This window comes from Carassius carassius, chromosome 16, assembly GCF_963082965.1.
Source record: "Carassius carassius chromosome 16, fCarCar2.1, whole genome shotgun sequence".
In the NCBI taxonomy this organism is placed as follows: domain Eukaryota; kingdom Metazoa; phylum Chordata; class Actinopteri; order Cypriniformes; family Cyprinidae; genus Carassius; species Carassius carassius.
The window spans coordinates 956,295-973,424 of NC_081770.1; the positions used below are offsets into that span (position 1 = coordinate 956,295).

General features: G+C 37.0%; 1 protein-coding gene across 1 annotated transcript in view; it reads right to left on the reverse strand.

The window, feature by feature from the left end:
• Positions 1 to 17,130, reverse strand: part of LOC132159374 (NACHT, LRR and PYD domains-containing protein 3-like) — a 229,444-nt gene that overhangs the window by 201,727 nt on the left and 10,587 nt on the right. The window contains exons 9-11 of the mRNA XM_059568876.1: positions 5,655 to 5,828; positions 3,330 to 3,500; positions 484 to 660 (exon numbers count right to left, since the gene is read on the reverse strand). Of these exons, the coding sequence (XP_059424859.1) occupies positions 484 to 660; positions 3,330 to 3,500; positions 5,655 to 5,828 (522 nt within the window). The remainder of the gene's footprint in view (positions 1 to 483; positions 661 to 3,329; positions 3,501 to 5,654; positions 5,829 to 17,130) is intronic.

Below are 17,130 nucleotides of genomic sequence, written 5' to 3' on the forward strand. Positions count from 1 at the left end.
ATTTTTGTCCATTTGAGTTTGTTATTTTAATACTTACACTATTATTTAAAGTGATTGATTTCAGATGGAGCAGCATTTAATAAACAGAACCGTAGTTCACTATCAAGCTATTAAATATCACGTTCATAATCACAGATGAATCTCCTTCAGTTATGGTTAATCAGTGCAATGGATCATGGGAAATGTAGTCCGGGGGACACATAACAGTCTGTGTAGTGTGAGTCAATATAATAGGAGCGGGACCTCTGGTGGAGAGCGGACGGAAGACCACGGACAGGATTCATGACAGTTGTGAGGAGAAGGAAAGTTATTCAGATCAAAGATCAGGATTAGAAATACATTATGTGCTCAGATAAATCATTTCAGCACTGCAATATTCCATAAAAAATAATAACTGTCAACTTTAATTTCATGGTGACTTTCTGAAAGTAAACAGTAATCTTTAATCTGACTGTAACTGCTGTAGAGTATAATGATACTAACACTAGTTTCTCCAGCTTGAATTGTGTGTTCATCAGTAGATCACTGAGGTGTTTCACTCCAGAGTCTCCTAGTAGTTTATTCCCGCTCAGGTTCAGTTCTCTCAGGTGTGATGGGTTTGATTTCAGAGCTGAAGTCAGGATGAGACACTGTTTCTCTGTAATACTGCATCCACACAGACTGAAGACAGAAAGAGAAAACACAATGAATCAGACACGTTATGTTCATGAAGTCACAGCAGAACAACCTTCATCTGTCAAACCACACCATCTTAATCTACATTGAGAGAAAGAGAGAAGATAGAAGAAAACTGTTTAATAAAGTCACAATGTCTTGATAAAACAAAAAACAGATGAAGAGAGTCTGAATATCTTTGGATAATTTTCCACAATTTGGTCTTCAAAACAGAAAAACCAATAAGTTGTTCATTTAATCAAATAATTGACACTTCTCGTGATTTATGTACAATTTCTGCTGATTCTTGATAGAAATACAATGAAGTTTTAATTCCTAACAACCTTGTGTGAAAGGTGTTAAAATCTTTCATATCTTTTTATTTCTGTCATATAATTCTTATTTCATCTTTTGTCTAAAACGGATCATATTGTCTAAAATAAAAGTCCTGACTGCTGTGTATTTGTGTTTAAACTGATTCTGGTCTGAACATCACTACAACGTAAATGCATTCGCTCTGCTCTGTCCAGTGACTTGATCAGCTTTGCTTCACAGATTCAACTTTGCACATCTAAATAAAACTGTAGGTTTGTCTGTGTGTGTAGATGTGAAGTACAGTAATATTTCTCTGAAACAGGTCAGACTGAAGAAGCAATGCCTGCACAGAATAAAGCCCAGTCTGGACCGGTTCTGTTCAGTTGTGTTACACATTCATTAATCTGGTGTTTGATGACAGAGAGATGATATGAAGCATCAATAAACACTATGAATATGTTCTGATACAGCAGCACAGAACTATTCTGTTGTGTCCCATTAATAAACACAATGAAAACAGGTCTGTCCCACTGGATAAAAGAGAAATGTTTGTGTATTTTTGCTATTATTAATTGAAATGATTGGATATTGGGTTGTGTATTTGACCTGCTGTATTAGCTGAACTTTCAAAAGTTCGATCACACAACAACTTACTTTACAAGTCTCTCTTACACAAACATGTTTAGTAAAGAATATAGACAGATGAACTATACAAAAATATATGAACATATAAAAATCTACAAATACATATGGTGAAGGCGCAGTGGATAAGACACATGCCTTTGGTGTGAGAGACCCGGGTTTGAATCCACTGTGAGACACCAATGTGTCCCTGAGCAAGACACTTAACCCCTAGTTGCTCCAGAGGCGTGCGACCTCTGACATATATAAACAAGGTAACAGTCAGTGATGGTAATGAGAAGTTAGTTTTTAAAGGGTCATGAAACCCCACACTACTTTTTCTGAGATTGTATCAGAGGTGTTTGTGTTGCACATCATAGAAGACAATGTTAGCATTCATTCATTTTAATTGTTGAACAATTCTAGTTCATTTTGAGATTTGTGCAATATTTTTGTCTTCCAGGTTTAAAATCTACTAAAATCAGTGTTGATGAGTTTGTGACGTGGTAAAGGACTAATACTTCGATGACGTGTCAGTGTCTCATAATAATTCAGACCTGTAGCACCGAGCCCAGAATCACTCTGTGTTTCCACCGTCGGGTCAGAAACTCCTCAGCGCTTCATTAAAACACCCTTTACACGCCTCTCTGGAACAACGGCACACAACTCCATCATTTCACCAACAAAGAAGTTATCAGAAAACTAATAATAGATAAGTCACTGAAACCAGCGCGATCACAAAACAAACATGATAAAAGCAGACGTTTGTTTGCATGCTTTGTTAAAGATTTACATGGAGCGTAGATGAGTTAGGACCGATAAAACATGTTACTATACACTACACTAAATAATACACTATTGTGATCGTCTGAATGAGAAGCTGACTCTGATTTCTTCAAGCGGTCTCACCATGTTTACTATGGTAATGTTAATGGCTAGTGTGCATAGTCTATCTCTTATAAATATTTCAGCCTTGTTAGGTGATCATAATCCACATCAGATCTCAAACAGAAGTTATTTCAAACACTCGCTGCTGTCTGAAAGTGACTTCTGAGCTGTTATTATTAATGTATTTAACTTTATGAAATGATCCTCGGCACTGATGCTCTCCAGACGCAGAGAAACTCCAGCTTCATTCATAACCTCCTCTAACCTAAACTCAGAGACCCAGTCGGCCAAAAAACCCTGGCCGTTGTCCCAGAGGAAGACCCAGAAGTGACAGTGGAAACCAGACTGCCTTTATGAAATTACATTTAAACATAGAAACATGCATACACATACACACATATAATTATTTTAAATTAGTCTTCAATCCTCAGTTTGTAGTCAGTAAACATGAACACATTCAGCAGTCACAGCAGAAGTTAGAGACAGAATTTAACTGAAAGTCTATTCAAAAGTTGTATGAATCTATTCTAAGCTGTATTAAAGGCAAACGATGGTAAACACATTAATAAAATACTGGATATTTCTAATGTGTTCACATTATTTTCTCCAACCCCTGTGCACTTAAAGGGATAGTTCACACAAAAATGAAAATTACTCCATGATTTACTCACCCTCAAGACATCCTAGATGTATATGAATTTCTTCTTTCAGACAAATATAATCAGAGTTATATTAAAAATGTCCTGGCTCTTCCAAGCTTTATAACGTGGAGTCGGACTCAAATGAGAATTAAAACAGACGACTGTAACATAACTAGTCATGTAACATGTGAAATGATGTAAGATACTCACTTCAGTGTGTTGAGTGTACAGTGTTTATCCTGCAGTAGAGCAGAGATCTGATTCACTCCTGTGTCTCCTAGTTTATTATCACTCAGATCCAGCTCTCTCAGGAGTAACGGGTTTTTACCCACAATTCCAGTCACATACTGACAGCCTTCATCTGCAGCAGGACCCAAAAACCTGCAGAAGAGAAGATGAAGCTGGAATCAATTCAATGTGCAAGATAAAAGTAAATTTAAAATAAACTCAGGGGCAAAAGCTCACTAGATCATGATTCTCAAAAATCTGAAGATCTTTCTGGCTTTTAAGCAGGAGATGAGGAAAGTTAGCAAAGAGATAACTAGCTTGTGACAGCTAAGCATTCATAGAGATATATTTAGTTGATCTTTTGATGCCGGCTCTTCCTATTATTATCAAGCAGAATTCACCAAACACTGTGTTAAATGTGCATGAAGTTTTATTTGGTTTAAGTAATGGCATGTACTAATTATGGCTGCCCCTAGTGGCCAAGAGTTTTTTTGTTACATCTCTTTTGTTATTAGGTGCCATGGGTTCAGACCATCTCTGGATGTCAGAAGTGTTTGATCAGCCGTCTTACTATTCCCTACCAGCAGAGAGCACCATTGAGTCACATGCAAACCGCTGACCTAAAATCAGTGCTCAGCACTGATGACACAGGTAACTTGATCCAACACAAAATATAGCCCATTTCTTTATTTACGTAATTATTCAGGAATTATTAAATATGAACCTATTAGTATCAGAAATTGATTTGAATATACAATGAATAATACAATAGCTTCTGAAAATATTGTTCTTTACTAAAATGAAAAGCTTAATTTATATTTTATATATATTATAGCTTAATTTCATGTATGTACTGTCTGTATTCAGTTATTCTCTGAATAAATTATGGTGTGTATAATTTTAATGTCCTGATTGAGCAACATCTATTTCAGACTAGAGGTCTTCACAGTGCACCCGAGACCCGTCGACCCGAACGGGTTCGGGTCTATATTTTAAATGATCAGCCGGGTCCAGGTCGGGTCCGAATCTATTACCTCGGGTCCCGGGTCTGTTTAACATTGTGTGTAATGCCCGTGCGATCATCAGACTCGGGGAACACCCGGCTGTGATCAGACACTGCTTGTTTTTTTGTAACTTGCCACTTGTAAAATTAGGAAAAGAAAAGTATGAGCCAAAAAAAAAAGCAATCTCTCTCTCTCTCTCTCTCTCTCTCTCTCTCTCCGATGTTAGACAGCCAAACTGCGCTGACACACATCACATGTTTGTGGTCTGTGATAGATCTGCTGTAGTAGATCTACAGTGTTGTGAATCTGAGCTTGATGGAAATTAATGTACTGTGCATTCAGTAACATTTAAACAATCAGGATAATAAATCACACTGAATATGTTTCATGAGAAATGTCCACAATAACACAATCATAAATGTTAACTATCGAGGCACCAAACTACTAAACACCAGCACATCTACTAACCCAAAATGTCTGATTAAGCTGTAACTTTTAACACAACTAAACTGTGCTGACATTTATCATCAAAACAACAGCAGCTGCAGCATCTGATTTTCATGTTTGATAATTTTCAACAACAAATTGTGTACCTGGCTGAATAAGTGTAATAATATAATATAATTTATACTACAGGGCCACTGAATGCTTGAATCTGATTGGGTGACAACCATTATTTTCTGGGAAACGCACGGTGAACGTAGTTCCAGGCAGCTCTCTTAACCTCATTACAGTTCATATCACTTCACATATAGTAAAGCTGTTATAACAGAAGTTACAGGACTAACAAAAACATGACAGATGATTTTCTGAAAGTAAACACACATGACATTTCTCATTAGCGAGGTACTAACAGCTGTTTAGAGACACTGCTGAAGAACACTGTTGAGGGAAGCACAGAGGAAGCCTAATTCACACAAGCTCTCTCTCTCTCTCTCCCTCTCTATCTCTCTCTCTCTGTGCGTCTCTGTCTTTCTCCCTCTCTTTTTAATAACTTCATTAATAACTGCATTAGAATGCTATCAAAGGCTCAAGCCTCCATTACCAGCTTTAAAATCATGTTTTGGATCCAGCAAAAGAGGCATTGGATGAGATGCGGAAGAAATAATCCTACTCACAACAGTGATTTAAGTACAAAAACCAGATGAATCCCTTTAAATCTATCATCTGATTGATGTCTTTAGGTGTGGCAACCGCAGTATAAGCTAAATAATTGACTCGAGGCCGTTAAATTATTAGAAACATATAATATAAATAACCCAAATGTGTATAATTTATTCAGCATTATTTCATCAGGTCTCACCTCAGTGTGTTGAGTTGACAGTTTGGATCCTGTAGTAAATCACTGAGCAGCTTCACTCCTGATTCTCCAGGATCATTTCCTGTGAGATCCAGCTCTATCAGGTGTGAAGGGTTTGATCTCAGAGCTGAAGACAGAGCTTTATAACCTTCTTCACTGATACTGCAGTCTGAAAGTCTATTAGAAAAGATGTTATTCTTCATTATAACACAGATTGTCACACAAGCACATGTTCTAGAATGAAGAAAATAAAAATATGCACTACAGACATTTTTGCCTGAATTGACTCTTTTCACAGTAAAGCTGGGTAAAGTTATATATTGGTGAACGTAATCTGCAATTCTTGCATTTTAATTTCCCACAATTATGACCTACAGTTGCAATAAAAATTACTCAGTCCCTCAGAGACTGCAGTACTTTACAAATACAAGCTTTTCTGAAGATCCAGGATAAAATAGAAAAAATGCTGATGCATATTAAAAAAGAGATATTGTCAATATAATGTAATAAGATTTTATAATAACAAAATTATGTAACTTTATTATAACCTTCTTCAGTGATACTGCAATCTGAAAGTCTTCAGAAAGACTAAATAAATAAATCACATTAAAAACATTTATTACACCATTAGGATATTAACATTTCCCATCATCTCCAAAAATCAATCTGTTTGTCAATATTTTATAAATCTACACCAACACAAAAATTTCACATTACTGACCCATTCCTTGTGACACAGCATCAGTTTATAGACCAGCTGGAGCTTTACATTGATTCATGTTTAGATTAACCAAATTCAGACCTGAGTATCTGTAGTGTCTGTGAATTTCTCAGCAGACTGGAGATTTCTGTCACTCCAGAGTCTCCTATTTGATTCCTGCTCAGATCCAGCTCTCTGAGGTTTGAATTAAACACTGATGCCAGAGCAGCACAACCTTCATCTGTAATACTGATGCAGTTTAACCTGTAGAAGAGAGGACACAACTAATTAAGATATATACATACAATTACACAAATAGCTGCTTTAGCTACTAATTTTAGCTACTAATCCCATTTCTGACACATACTTTGTGGGGAAGTCGTGGCCTAGTGGTTAGAGGGTTTGTTTCCTAACCCTAGGGTTGTGGGTTTGAGTCTCAAGGCGGCAATGCCATGACCGAGGAGTCTTGAGCAAGGCACTGAACCCCAAACTGCTCCTCGGGCACCGCAGCATAAATGATGCTCACTGCTCCGGGTTTGTGTTTACAGTGTGTGTGTGTGTGTGTGTGTGTGTGTGTTTGTGTGTGCGCACTTTGGATGGGTTAAATGCAGAACATGGATTCTGAGTATGGGTCACCATACTTGGGTGTATGTCATGTCACTTTTATCCACCAATATGAGATTTGCATGATAATCACACTGTGAAATTATTATTTTAATTTGATTATTACAATATTTTGCATTTTAAAGTACAGCACTTAAGCCTAAACCATACTTACAATGCTGTCCTAATTTCTTTACATTAAAATGTAAGGCTTTTATTTTAGTGGAAAACTGAACAGTGAACTTATGTTTGTGTTTAGTTCACAACAGGTGTATAAACACTTTGTTGTACAAATCTGAGGAAATCTGTTAACATCATCTGCCAAAAAATATGGAAATTACAGGAGCGTACAATTTAGTGAACCTTCCAAATTCACGTTATGACCGAAAAATAACTTGCTGACCAGCATTTCTTTTAAATGAACTGCAATTCAGAACTTCTACTAGCCACAACAAAAATATCAGAAATAGATCAAGAGATTTAAGACATAAAATTACCAAAACCACATCTTAGATTAAAATACATTTCATATTAAATATTATTCTGAATTATTGAATGCTTTCAGTTTTACGACTTTTTGTTTGGAGATAGAAATAAACAGAATAAAAACAATTCTTAACAAGAGGGTCCGCGCACCTCGGTGCTCGGGCCCTAATTACTTTCTTACAAAACAGCATTTATTTAGTTTTTATTTCCAAATATAGCTCAGTCCAAAATGAATGTTTAGTGGTAAACATGTTAAAGATTAACAGAGAGGCTGTCAGTTGATAAAGATCAGCTGTTTCCTCCCAAACATCTGTGTACTGAACTCACTGTTATCCTTTAAAAAAAGCCAAATCAAGGTCTTGTCTCCGGGAGCTCCAGAGACAAGCACTGTGACTCAGACATCTCACAGACGTTACACACCGGATGTGTCATCAGAACATGAAGGCTGACTTCTTCAGTGATCTTCAGAACATTATGAAAATAGCATTGTGACTGAAGGACAGAATCTGAAGCCAATGATAAGATATGCAAGTTTTTTTTCTTCTATATTTTGTCAGTAATGCCACGTCAGAGAATTAGGTACACTTATTTATACACACCGTATTTCTGATTCTACTATAAAATATTTAAATACCCTAAAACGTTTGATTTGTTTAAAACAATAGACTGCTTTGGCCAGTGGAAAAGAGATCCACTCTATTCTAAAAAGATTTTCTGAGAAGTATTTTATACAATTTTGTTTTTACATTAATTTTGATACATTTATTTGAAAACAAGACCAAGACAGTGAATGATTTTTAGCAATGTAAAGTACTATACAAATAGCACCTTTAGTAAGCATGTCATATTTTCCTATAAAGTCTTGTACCTTTGACGGTGTTAAACATGTTCATACGCATGGTTTTATAAATCTGAAAACTTTTGTGTGTATGCCAAATCTAGCTTTTGTGCGTAAGTACATTTTTAGGATGAAATCTAAAGAAAGTTTTATACATGAGGCCCCTGGCTTTTTTTTTTCTTTCTCAGAATTACCAAACTCACAGTTGTTTAGGTAAACCAAGCTATAAAGTCTGAACTTAGGAGATATAAACTTGGATTTACAAGAAGAACTGTGAGATAAAATAGGTAGGCTAAATGTAATGTAAAGTGTTATTGGTTTAAATAGTATTTCATTCTTTAACTGTAAGTCTAATACAATGTCCCCTGTGTGAATATTATATAGACCTATTGTTAAAAATGCAACTTATGCTTTAAAAGTAGGGTAATTACAGCAGGTTTCATCCATAGTTAGTCCATTTAAACGTCTGCATTTAGCTTCAAATGGCATCTTTGATTATTACATTATTATTATACACAGGGCCGCATTAAGACTCTAAGGGGCCCCTGGGCTTTACCTCTTGAGGGGCCCTTCCAGGGCTCGACAATAAGGACTGCCCGATTGTCCGAGGCTAGTGTGAATGACGTTCGGGACAGTAAACGGAACGGTCACTTGCCCGATCGGGCCAGTGCTGTAGGGTGTGCGTTATATGTAGTCTATGATATCGTAATTGTTGATTTAACGATCTGATATTATGGAGTATGCAAAAACACACCCATTCTGTGCACGCATGCACTACATGACGTAGTCTATTAGGTTAGATTTGTGCATGTGCTTTAGTCTTAATGCCTCAGAATTCAAATATGCCCCTGTATATATTTCGTATTTATATAATTTAATATCCATGTTAACCAATATTACACATAGAATGCTGGTTTTCTCCAAATATTAGCATGACTACAAATGTGATGATTTTATTCAGCGTACAGTTTAATAAACAAGAACTTAATATCAAGTGACTTACATTTTAGACACTAAATCGTCTGTTTCGCTGTATTTTGCCAACGAAAATGGTTCCAAAGTCCACAGAATTGTTTTGCGTCTCTGAGCAACACTTCCTCAGTGAATCAGCCGCTTGAATGAATCGGTTGAATCTCAATGATTTGCTCATTAACAGTGATTCCCTGCCACCTACTAGCGGGTTTAAATTCAGGTTTAAAGTGTCTTCATTTTTTTTATAATTTCACAGTATTTAACGTTTTATATTTTCAACATTAAAAACATTTTTATGCATCTGTAACTGCTCTTGACTGATACATTTTTAATAAAGTTTAATCTATTCTGTAGTTATACATTAGATTACAACTTCTGTACCTGAAAATCTCTCATTTAAACCTACATGAAAAACTTGAAAAGCACCATTTATTTCATTTGTTTTTTCTGTTGTATTTATTTATGCTATTACTCGTAATTTGATTATTTGTAACTATTTTATTACTTACTGTTTGTTTGTCTAATAATATTTAAAATATAAATTAATCTAGTAGCTTTTGCTGTCATTAACCTATTATATTATTGAGGTTAAATGTAACAAAGACAATGAAAACAATATCTATGCTTATTTTATAGGCCCATTTTCTTGTCTTTTACTTTTATTAATTTTTTTGTTGTGGGCAAGTAAAAATTTGAATCACTGGCCCGACCGGGTTTGAGCCCTGCCTTCATCCATTGAAACTGCATAATTAATCGTTAAAGGTTATGGTTCCACCCCTTTAACTGTTAGGCCGTTTGTATCTATTACACGTTATCCCAACCAGGTGGCAACAAGTGACTGTTAAAAATGCATTTGTCATGGAATCATTTTCAATTTAACTAACTCACCAATAAATGGTATTAAAAACATCCAAATCTATAGTATACACTTCCATAATGTACTTAAAGACACCATGAATAGGAACTAAAATGTGCTTTTAATATACTTTTTTTTTTAAATACAGAGACAGTATATTAAAAGCACATTTTAGTTCATATTCAAGGTGTCTCAAAATAGCAGTTGAGTATACTTAGATGTTCTTAAGATTATCGTAGGAAGTACTAAAGAAGAATTTTAGTATATAAAGTAAAGTAAGTTAAGAGTATAAGGTGCACAAAAAATAGAACTTTAAGTACATTATGGAAGTGTACTTTTTCACTTGGGTATCACTATCAAGGAGTTAATTATTTTGATAGACTATCATATCTAGCTACTGCTGCCAGCCTGATAGTATATCACAACCAACCTGTAAATGGCGTTAAAATATGATGTTAGTGTCTGGATTTTTTTTAACAAACTGTTCTGACGTTCTACTTTATCTTGTGCGGTTTTTCTTTTTTGCGAACCACTTTCGTATTTATGGCACGTCACATTAGATTAGCTATTAGTTATTGTCATCATTAGAATAGGCGGCAATTATCTTACAAAGAATTCAACGTAAGTATGTCACGTGAGTTTGATACAGGCCAATAACTGAATGCTTTCAGACAATGATGAATTTTATTGGATTTCAGACAACTAAATAATGCCCACTGTGACTGATGATTGCAGGGTTCATTGAGTGAGAGGGTTTGACTGACTCTTCTCGAGCAGGACTTGCAACGCGCACGTGCATTCAAAGCAAAGCGATAAAGCGTAATTTTAAAGGGACAGCCAACGAATTATAAAATCTGATTACAATATTTTCCGGCATCATCGGGGCCCTCCCCCAGCCCAGGGCCCTGGGCTTAAGCCCAGGTAAGCCCGTGCATTAATGCGGCCCAGATTATACATTATTCTATAAATATTATTTCCATTCTGACATCCAGAAACACAACAACACATTTGTTATCTTATTCCGTTTACCCGTTAAGAACAAGTATACACAGCCTTGCTACTATTAGTGTTATCAGGGAGACCGTGCAACATTAGACAACTTCAAGCTGTCCGGTGTCCGTTGTAGACATTACCATCCATCAAGCAATTAACATTATTATTGCTAACATAGCAGACTAGGGGTGTCCCCGACTAAGGATTTTCATAGTCGAATCTGAATTTTTGATGTTTGGGGGCGGGGCAAAATACAATGAGTCATGTCAGACATCCGACAGCCATAATTACTGATGTTAACACACAGGGAAAATGTGTAACAGATGCCTCACAGATACAAATGGGGTAAATAATGTTTTGATCAAAAGATAGTTAACACTAAACGTCAGTGAAACCCTAATGTTCTGCATTTCTGTTTAGAGCTGTGTGCTGAAGATGACCAGTAGAGTGAGTATTTGATAGCAAGTTTTTAATCAATGGGATTAAACTCATAATTTCATGTAGAATACGCTTCGTTACTTATACAACATAACGTTAATATTAGGATTTATAGGCTATCTGCAAAAAGAGCCCGGATGCAAATGAACGTGTCTGCGCGGCTCTTAATGAACTCTTTTTGTGGACGCGTTCTTCACGCAACAATGTGCAGAAACACAGCAGCTAAACTCTAAAAATTCACAGCGTTTTAGTATAATGGTGTTCTCATTATAATGGTATGGGTGTGACAGTCCAGTCATAGTTATTAATAATCTGCATTGTAGTTTGACCTGCTCGCGCTGTGTGCTGAAGAGATATCACCATAGTACTAGGCTACAATGAAGTGCTTGAATCAAAACCACATGCATCTTATATCAGGTAAATAATATATCCAGGATATATATACACTGGCTGAAATGTTTAGAAAATCACTTGAACCCTACCTGTTTGGGGTCAACCCTATAGCAAACTAATCGAAAAATACATTGGCATCATCTGTATTAAAGAGAAATTAATTACTTCATATGCTGTTTAAGTGAATAAAATAGCCTTGACAGTCGATTTCCACAACTGTTGACTTTATTCTCTCTCACTGGTGTGTGTGTGTGTGTGTGTGTGTGTGTAGGTGATGCAGGATTGCTGGGTTGCTGGGTTTTTGCAACAAAACCCACCCAATTGCTACTCAATACTAGCACAATTAGGTTTCAAGGGGGGTTCCCCAGTAAAAATTTCATTCTGGGGGTAAAATACACATTTTGCTGTGGGGTTTCTCCGGTAAAATTTACATTCATAACATGTTATTGGGTTCGCTTCAACACAGAGAAACAGTGATAGGTAGCCCAGTTCCTCATGAAAATCACAAACTCGGCAACACTGAGGTGATTTAAAAGAGGAAAGCAGGCATTTGGATCAAAGCACTGTGAGGCAAAGGTGGGGGGGGGGGACTCAAAACATTTATAAACTTATAACACATTTTTGCCCAGTTTGCATTGTTTTACTACTTACAAGGTTAAAGCAGAAAACTGTTATTTACAATACACATCATGCTGTTTAATCATATTTTTAGAGGGGACAACCAGGGATTGGGCAGCATATGCAGCGGTGCCCAGGGAGCAGTTGGGGGTTCAGATCTTGTTCAAGTGTCTCATCTCAGTCATGGTATTGAGGGTGAAAGAGAGCGCTGGTTATTCACTCACCCTACAGACAATTCCTGCCAGATCTGAGACTCGAACCCGCAACTTTTGGGTTACAAGTCCAACTCTCTAACCGTTAGGCCATGACTACCCCCAGTACATTTTTTAATGGGAAACTTTGCGAGTTGTGTTGTAGTTAATAGCCACTGACAGATTTTGAGTGATGCCACCAGTGTTTGAACGCACACAGAAAACAATAGATATGAATTTTAAAGTCATGGTGTTTCTTCAGTGTGCTGATGCTTAATGTTGGAGGTAACTGGTTGAAGAACCAGATTTATTAAAACTAACTCATGATCTGCTCACATGTAAATGCACTTCGCTCTTAAGCATGTGTTTTTAATTAAAATGCAGCCTTTTGTGACCACAATAACTCGTATCACAATGTCAAGCATATTTAGATTAATTGTGCAGTCCTGATAAGTGTAAAATATTTTCAAATCTATGAAACTGTGGTGGGTCACTAGAGTCTGGGTAAATAATGGGATAAACTTAAAATACTTACTTCAGCTTTTCCAGTCTACACTGTACATTTTCAAACAGAGTCAAGATGATCTTCATTCCTGGGTTTCCTAGTTTATTCTCACTCAGATCCAGCTCTGTCAGATTTGAAGGGTTTGAATTTAGAGCTGCAGCCAGAACATGACAACCTCCTTCTGTGATACAGTTGTTCTTCAGACTGCATAAAGAGAAAACACTTCAGTTTTAACCTGAATATTTACTAGTATGTTTTAGCTGACAGATGACATATACTGGTGATGATGATGATAGTCATATAAAAAAAAGTCACATATGGTTTTTCAGTCAGCAATCTCTTATACAAGACACATAAAGCAAGAATTAAAAAGTGTCCTTGAAACAATGTGGGGAAAAAACATACATCAGTGTGTTGAGTTTACGGTGTTACTTCATTTCAGAAATAAATAACATCTGATTCTGAAACACTGTGAAAGGGATGGACATACAAACTGTTTTAATTAAATATTCTTCATAAATAAATTGCATGCATATGTTATTAAGATGGTATTCTTCCTTATAACACAGATTGTCACACAAGTACATGTCCTAGAGTGAAGAAAATAAAAAGATGCACTACAGGAATTTGACCTGGGTGGAATCTTTTCACAGTAAAGCTGGGTAAAGTTATATATTGGTGAACGCAAACTACAACAAATGCAATTTTTAATTTTTACAGTTTTAATTTTCCACAATTATAACCTACAGCTGCAATCAAAATTACTCAACCCCTCAGAGATTGTAGCACTTTACAAATACAAGCTTTTCTGAAGACCCAGGATCAAAAGAAAATCCCATCTATAACAGTTCACTGTCATACTTAAAGTGAGTCAATATATAATGCAATATTTTTGAGTTATAAGATTTTACTAACAGAGCTTTATCATAATTATTCAACCCCTATTCAACATTGCAGTTTTACTTGGCAGTCTTTGGGACAGTCACAAGAGTCCCGGATTTCATTCAAAATATTTTCAATTGTGTTCCAAAGATGAACGAAGCTTTTACAGGTTTGGCACGACATGGGGGTAAGTGATTAATGACAAAAGTTTCATCACAATTTATCACATATTTGCATGGTGGGGAACAAAATAGTCTCAAAGCAAAATTAAGCCTTTAGAAACCCAAAGTTAGCTCACGCTTGAGCTGAAGTTGAGTAGCAAAAATTGCAAAGTTAACAGAGATCTCACAAATGCTACAGAGATGCTACAGAGAATAAATAATTAGAAAGTCTAAGGCTATATGAAGATTTCCAAGACATTAAAAGTTCCTAGAGATACAGTCCTCAGCCTTAATCCTTAGTGTGTTGTAACAGAAATCCTCTGAAAGTGTTGAAGAAAAAGCACAATATCATAAAATGTTTAATCAGAGCAACTGAGAAAATCCTGCAATGTACAACCAAAGACTTGCAAGATGACCTGATGAAAGGAGGAAAACCATTTTAATGCAGTGTGTAAGAAGAATACTAGACAAGTATGGCCTTCATGTTGAGACTTCTTGATGAACACCACTCTTGAATTTTTTTTTTTTTTTTAAATAATCAATCTGTCAATATTTTATAAATGTATAAATCAAGGCCTTGTCTCCAGCAGCTCCAGAAACAAGCGCTGTGACTCGGACATCTCACAGACGTTACACACCGAATGTGTCCTCTGTACTCTATTCTGATGTTCAAGCTTCAACAGTGAATCTGATCACTAGTGCACTGGCAAAAGTTCACTTAAAGAATGAACAAAGAGGCATCAGTTTAGCTTGTATGAAGATGATGGAAAAACGAAGCAGTCAATCTTCCGGCTGAGAGTGAAATCAGTACACACTAACATTTTTCCCAAATGACTGCTAATGTAATTTAATGGGAAACAATGTGAGTTGTGTTGTAATTAATAGCCACTGACCCATATCACAATTTCAAGTTTATTTTGATTAATTGTGCAGTCCTACTGAGAAGTTTAAAATAATTTCACATTTATTTAAACGTGCAGTATGGAATTTTTGGCCACCAAGGGTCACTCAATCAAAACAATAACATGAGACGTACTTTGATGACGTCGGGAAAGAGCGTAGGCTCATGGGAGTTGTTGTTCATTGGAACACGCGCTCTGTCGCTCCCCACATTCCTCAGGCCTGGTTCACACTGGACGCCGACGCGACGCGGAAGCGGCGCGGAACGGAGGCCGCTTCCTTTCGGCGCCCATGTTAACCTATGATGTCGTTCACACCAGACGCGGAGCGTCGAGGAGCGTCGCGGCCGGCCCGCGCCGTGAAGCGCCAGTTTCGGCGTCTGGTCTATTTTTTGCGCGAGCCGTGAGCGATCCGCGTCAATTCCCACAGGAAGTCACACCAAGAAACACGAGACAATCCGGTCAATTGTCAAAATATAAGCAATTTTCAAATTAAAATACCGCGAGTGACAAATGCGATCATATTTGTGTATCTAAACAGACTAGAAAAAAAAACACAACACACACGCACATGCACACACAGAGCAACGGGAGTGGGCGGACTACAGGGCGGGCGGGAGGGGTGGGGGTTATTTACTTACCCATGTGCTCTGAATAAACAACAACTAAGCAGAAGCGCTTGTCGACCGCCGCGGAGAATACGCGTCTGGTGTGAACAGGCAGGCGCCGGACCGCGCGTGATTTTCCGTTCCGCGCCGCTTCAGCGTCCGGTGTGAACCAGGCGTCACTCATTTTAACTGAGGCCGGCGACACACTGGATGCGTGGCGCAAGCATCTCAGCTGCGTGGCGTGTCAGTTTTTAATTCGGCTCCCATGTTAATAGGTTAGAGTTTGCAGACTGCCTGCGTGAGCCGCGCGGAAAACGTGTGCATGCTAAAAATAGAACCGACGCCTATTTTTCACGCGACGCGCGCGTGTTGGAAGCGTTTCCAGGCAAAATATAATAGGAAAATATGTTTATATGTAATTTTGTACACAAATACATATTAATTCATGACATTTTGATGTTTGAAAGTCTATAGGTTGACAAATTCAGATACAAATGTAATTTAAAAAATAAATAAATAATTATCGATTTTCAAATATTGCACCTGTCAAACATAAGTCTATTTTGCCGTCAATACTGTTGACGGTGTCCTTTATCAGTAGGCTTTATATTTATGTTCAACATGAAGTATAGATATTGTTGTCATGAAGACAAGAGCCTGGTCTGTCGGCGGTCTCCCTCTATGTCACCTACAGCAGCAGCACCGCGCCACGCTTCTGGCACGCAGCAGAGACGCCACGCAGCCAGTGTGTCACCGGCCTTAGTATTTTGACAATCACGTATTTTCGAACGGAGAGATATATGAATTATCAGACCCCTATCAAATCAATATTCCATCTAGCTAGTAGTAATATATGTTAAAAAAACACGGTTGCCTTTCGTTAATAATTATAATTAGGCTACGTTTATACTATGATATCGAACAAGATAGTGAACTGCATTTGAAGCTACTTTATCCAGCTAGATATAGAACACATGTAGATTTACATTATACTCTACATGAGAGCTAGTCCGTCTGCGTTTTACACAAGACATCATCGTTTCACAAAATATACGGATAGATATAGTTAGCTGAATGGATGCATACCTGTTTATTAGAATGCAAGCATCTCTCTGTAGTTTCAGCTTTTCACGAAGCTCTCTCTATCTTGGAAATGCAACTCCAATATTTATCCGTGTCTCGTTTCTTCTTCGTCCCAAAACCTTCTCAGGTCATTTATTTCACTCGTACGTTTGCGCTTCACAGAACGTGTAGGCAAAGCATAATCATGATCCATAACTAAGTTATTGATTGAGGTATAAATACGAATATAAACAATATAAATATAAAATATAAT